We start from the raw sequence: 5,687 nt of genomic DNA, 5'->3' as shown, positions 1-5,687 counted from the left end.
CTTTGTACTTTATATTTAACTTGAAATTCTGGTTTGACCCAAAATGAATCTTAATATACCAATATTATTATTAATAACTGAGAAATCTTGGAGTTCAAAGATAAACGTTGCGATAACACGCCGTAAATTTTGAGTGAATTTTCGCGTGAAGATGTGACGTCATCGTTACAAAATAACTCGCCCCAGTCTTTCTCGTCTGCTAAATCGAAAATGAAAGTCAATATGGCGTCTTCCAGTATTGTTAGACGAACATCCTCGATTCTGCCTTTATTTCTCCATTAATATCTAAACTATAGGATCTGTTTATAACCACATAGACGAAGGAACTATTACTGAAGCGGCTGGTGTTGTTGGAAAGGATTATAAGGGCTTAAACATGCGAGAAGTCATATTTAGTTTATCAGATGTTGATCTGTTCGACCAAGACATTAGTCCATCGGACTATGATTTCTTTAAAAAACATACCGGTGCTTTTAAAAGAATGCTTGAAGACCAGGTATGAAATAAAAATATTCTCTAAAATATATATCATCCTTTAAAATAGAGAGTCCTAATCTTTGAGGGGAAAAATGTTAGATAGATTTGTTTTGAAAAAATATTTGAGATTTCAACTTCGATTGTATTCGATTTTTAAATCATGATATTCGAATCACAATAAATCTATACTTTAACCATAATATTAAAATATTTCTGTTAAGCAGTATTTTTGATTTTGATGATCTTGTGTTAATTCAGTCAAGAGAGAAGAAAAAAGAGTTTGTGGAAAAGTTTAAGACATTTGCACTGACACATGGCTGTATGAAGGGCTGTCCGGCAAAGGTATTTCTATATTTATCATAGAATTTGTTCTAATGTAAAAAAATGTCTATATAATGTATACTATTGATGGTTTTCATAGCCGCCATGTTGGATGAATTTAACAAAAGAATTGTCAATGAATTCTTTTGTTATATCCTCCAACATGGCTGCCATGGTACTCCCCTATATTCGCTATACGGGTACGTGCTGCCAAACAGGGTATGGTTTTCAGTGATTCTACTCTGGAACAGGGTATATAAAATTACGCTCGCTCTGGAACAGGGTATATGAAATCACATTCTCTCCTCTCTGGAACAGGGTCAGGGTTCAGAGGGCTCTGCAGCACATCCATACCCTAAATGGGCAAGAGTACCCCCCCCCCCCCCCCCGCATGGGAGAGGCTTATAATTTACTCTTGAATCCCATAACAAACTTATATGAGGTGAGGATTTATGCAATGGGAGAGGGCCGCTTATAATTTACTATTGAATCACATCACAGAATGACAACTGGGACTTTCTAGATGAAGCTATTGCACAGTATGATGAGAACTTTGTAAATGGTAAGCACATTGGAATGCACATTGTAAATGCAGCATGTTGGAATGCAGCTCCATCTGGAGAACATAACAATAAGTTTCCAATTCTCATGAGATTGAAATTCTTTTGTTTTGTTCCTCCAAATTGAGCCTGCTTTGACGTCACATGCAAGGGGTCTATTCTTTCACCCCCCCCCCCTCTCCCCGAAGTTCTCAATGCCTTGCTTTTTTCAGTATTCAAGTGTTAGATCAGCTATATCTTTTTTTCTGTATGCATTTTTTCATAGGAAAAGTGAGCACTGCTAAGAGTATAGTTATGGATGCAGTAATCCTTGCCCAGAATAGACACAATTTACAGTACATGGGTGCCAACTCTTACTGTAAGTATATTCATGTCATTGGGAATCAAAGGTTGTGTAGCTGTAGTACACATGCTTCACTTTTGAGGTTGCAGGTTTGATTTCCTGCACTCAGCTTCGCATGTGAGGAGAGTTTGTTACCAAGGTAATATTAGGAAAGCGTAACATGCTAAATTTCAAATCAATATTTGAGATAGCTGTGCCCTGACTTTGAAAATTCCAATTCGATTATTGAGATGGCTTTGCCCTGACTTTATAAAACCCTTGAAGCACAGGAGAGATCCAACTCTACTCGCATAATTATGACACCAAGGCCAGGAATTAAACCCAGGTTACAGTGGTGAGAGTGCATTTACTGGCAATGCACACTGGTCACCCATGCTTCCATGTTTTTATACCATTATTTCATTCTTTTGCAGCCAAAGACCCTTTTTTCCACAAGGAAACTAGAGATACTTTCCGAAGGCTCTTTGGACAGCCAAGTGAGAAAGGAACTTGTTTAAAGGTTAGTACGAGTTTTTAAAATAATGCTAAATAACTGCACTTGCTGTAAGTTCTTTTCTTATTATTTATTTATTTTTTAACTGCTTCATCTTTAGCATTTTTGTCATACCTGCGCATCGCTAAAGAAGGGGTTTTTGTGTAGTTTACTGACCACTGTAGGACATTCCACGTCACCTTATACCTCTGCTCAAGCTGGAGTTAAATATTACCTTTAGGAAAATGCCACGCTGTTAGCTTCCGAACCGGCACGACCGGCGTACGATAATCGTGGGGAGATATTGGCTTCGGCGTTCCCTTTTATCACAGTCCCCGGTACACAAGGCAGATGCCGTGTTTGGCATAGTGGTGAGATCGCTTGCCTCTTACTAACGCGACCCTTGTTCGACCCTCGATTTTGATGTGGTATCAGTAGAGTTGATTGTCGGTGCTTCCCTGCGCTCCGAGGGATTTTCTCCGGTTTTTAGAATATATAATGGGATTAACAGTGGATTCCAGTGGAATTCCAAGTGGAATTTAGAAGTTGTTTTTTTGCGGAGGGAGGAAAGCCGGAGAACCCGGAAAACTCTCGAAGCACAGGAGAGAACCAACAAACAACTCAACTCACATACAATACCGAGCTCGTCGGGACTCGAACTCGGTTCGCATTGGTGAGATGCGAGCGCTCACACCGCTACGTCACCCATGTTTTCCTCCCTCCACAAAAATCAACTTCTGGAACGAGGTTCGTTTGTCTTGCATTTGTCTGACGTTTTCTTGTCCTTTGTTCGCTAATTAGCACTAATTATAATTCAAATCATACAATAATACAAAGTTCAAAGAGAAGCCGCCAAGCATCGCGGTAGTTTTTGATTAACTGACGCCATGATGCATACGTCTCGTTGTGTTTGTCATTGCACAGGTCGTCTGCGTTCTTCCACTTCACATCAAGTTTGGCGGGTCGATTTGTCGATATCTCCGTCGTTGGCTCGACGCTGACAATATCGAGCCAGTAGTTGCCCAGCTGAAAATCGTCACCAAACCACCGAGAGAAGTCAGAGGAAAAGGCAGGAAAGAAAGAAGGCCGTTGACAGATGCGGAAGAGAGAAAGGAATTTCAAAAACAACTTGACATGGAAGAGTTTAATTACCAGTTTCGAAAACTTCTGGAGTATCATCCTCGAACCTATGGCTTCGATGACTTTCCTGATTTTGCTGAAATTGGCAGAAAGCTTAGCATGAATACAGAAACGGATAATTCTACGAGTGGCGATACCAAGACTACAGATGCACAAGAGGAAACCCCGAAAGACGTAGGCCTTTCTCTTTCCGAATATTTTGGATTTCCAAAGAAAAGTGATGATTCAGAGATTGGTAAGACTGTAGTGGAAACAAGTGACTCAACCTCGAATGTACAGAAAAAATCCAGAAAGGAAGAGGAAGACCTGAAGGCGAAGATGTACGTGAAAGCTTGCGAGTCAGGCTTGGAGCCGAAAGAGGACGGAGACGGCGAAGAGGACAGCGATAAGGTACCAATGAGTAGCAGCGATAAAAATTACGAACAGGTCAGGAAAATGTTCCTTTTGGACAAACCTCATCCCAATGTAGAGTTCGACCAGCTTAATAAGAAGAGTCTCAGTAAGGAAGATGCGAAAAGATTGAAAAATTGCAAGGAATATATACGGAAAGCGCAGAGAGCGGAGATGGAGAAGAAGAAATCGTTGAATGGAGCTGATCAATGGCCAAGGTTTGATCTTGATGCTGTTACAGGGGAAAAAGTGAAGAGGCACGCATGCGCAAACTGCAGAGTGGTAGAACCCGAACCGAAAAAATTCAAAAAATGTCAAAAGTAAGTGAATGCTCTATAAGAAGCCCAAAAGTGAGATAATATTTTGTTATTGAAGCATGGTAGTGTTTTAAGTTTAGTATTCTTTGTCTTGATGCAGGTGCCATGGTAAAAGAACTCGATTTTATTGCAGTAGAAAATGTCAAGGTGCGTGAGGTTTTAAGCTTGTTCTTAAATATTGCTTCCTTCCATATGGCCACGGTCCATTCATCCATCTAGTCGTCCATACATCCACACAGCCATTCACTCATCTCTCCATTTCCAGCTAATCTGAGAAGAATATAGTCAACCACAATACTCAATTTTATAGTTCCGTTCAGTGACGACGAATAATAGTTATAAGTCGAGGCTGGAGTTTCCGCGCATAGCAAAACTATACTTTTTATCGTGCGCGGCAACTCCTGCCTCGGCCTGGAACTATTATTCGTGGTCACTAAACGGAACTATAAAATGAAGTATCGAAAAAAATTTGCAAAACTCAGGTGTCCCTTTTCCTCTTGACATTATGGATTTCCAGTCCACCAAAAAAAAAAAAAAACCTTGCTAAAAAGCGCTTAATAACGGTGACATCTCAGTTTTGCAGTGACGTCATTTGTAGGTTCCTTTTTTCAGATTGACTGGTTAAAACATGAAATATTTCATTTCTCTTTCTTTCCCTATGACTTCATTGGTTAAATGAGCGTAACCATGGTGTTCATTGCCATGGTAATCGTAAAGTTGCGAATGTTTACCTTATATTGTTTACAATTATTTTTACTTCAGAGGAAGACTGGATCCACGGGCATAGAGATGATCATACTGACTCTATTGAAGACGTGACATAAACTCCCGTCCAGAGTAGTGACAGTGGAGTTTTTAGCACAAACCTGAGGAGCACACAAATGTACCTGAAATGATGTGACGTAACCTCCTATGAGGGGTGGTGTCAGTATTTTTTAGTATAGCTCTAGCTCTGTATATTCGGCGAAAATCATTATTATCCAGGTTGATGAAGTCAGTGTAACATAAAAAGAATAAAAACGTTTAAAGGTATTCTTGGTGGTCTGGTAAAAACCTATATTTTATTAAAAAAGTGAATAACAAGAAAACTTAAACACCTTCGTCAGAGTATTAAAAAAAATTTTTTTTTCCTCTTAACATCCAATGTTTCATATCGCTACTGTCATTGAAATGGTTTTCTCATAACATCCAATGTTTCATATCTATTGACATTGAAATGGTTTTCTCGTAACATCTAATTTTTCATATCTATTGACATTGAAATGGTTTTCTCGTAACATCTAATTTTTCATATCTATTGACATTGAAATGGTTTTCCTGTAACATCCAATTTTTCATATCTCGGACATTGAAATGGTTTTCCTGTAACATCCAATTTTTCATATCTCGGACATTGAAATGGTTTTCTTGTAACATCCAATTTTTCATATCTCGGACATTGAAAATGTTTCCTTGTGAGATGCAGTTCCGTATGCTTGACATTGAAATGGTTTTTCTTAGTCGTCAGTGACATGTTTTACGACTTTCGACACGAATCCAATTGACATTATTAACATCCAATGCTTCATTTCACTACTTAATTAAACATATACCAAAAACAATGTGGAAAAAACTTAACGGGAAGGTGATTCGTACAAATTTGTTGCCAGATAACTCTCTATCCATAA

The 5,687-nt window shown here is 38.9% G+C and overlaps 1 protein-coding gene across 1 annotated transcript; it reads left to right on the top strand.

Annotated features, from left to right (window-relative positions):
• The first annotated feature begins 204 nt into the window (after positions 1–204).
• Positions 205–5,052, top strand: LOC116301632 (uncharacterized). The gene is made up of 8 exons (XM_031710720.2): positions 205–496; positions 736–819; positions 1,300–1,360; positions 1,624–1,716; positions 2,115–2,200; positions 3,098–4,023; positions 4,121–4,167; positions 4,783–5,052. Exons 1-8 carry the CDS (start codon positions 377–379, stop codon positions 4,842–4,844), a joined length of 1,479 nt encoding a protein of 492 aa, XP_031566580.2. The 5' UTR covers positions 205–376; the 3' UTR covers positions 4,845–5,052.
• The last annotated feature ends 635 nt before the right edge of the window (positions 5,053–5,687 follow it).

Source organism: Actinia tenebrosa, unplaced genomic scaffold, assembly GCF_029948245.1.
Source record: "Actinia tenebrosa isolate PJP-AT-01 unplaced genomic scaffold, QUT_ActTen_1.0 PGA_scaffold0__85_contigs__length_37466705, whole genome shotgun sequence".
Classification (NCBI taxonomy): domain Eukaryota; kingdom Metazoa; phylum Cnidaria; class Anthozoa; order Actiniaria; family Actiniidae; genus Actinia; species Actinia tenebrosa.
This window is presented reverse-complemented; position numbering and strand designations above follow the sequence as displayed.

Excerpts from the sequence above, each read along its gene's own strand:
- LOC116301632 (XM_031710720.2), top strand. The coding sequence starts at position 377 with ATGCGAGAAGTCATATTTAGTTTATCAGATGTTGATCTGTTCGACCAA. Across the intron at positions 1,361-1,623 it reads TGATGAGAACTTTGTAAATG|GAAAAGTGAGCACTGCTAAG; the intron begins GTAAGCACATTG and ends ATTTTTTCATAG. Across the intron at positions 4,168-4,782 it reads TTGCAGTAGAAAATGTCAAG|AGGAAGACTGGATCCACGGG; the intron begins GTGCGTGAGGTT and ends TTTTTACTTCAG.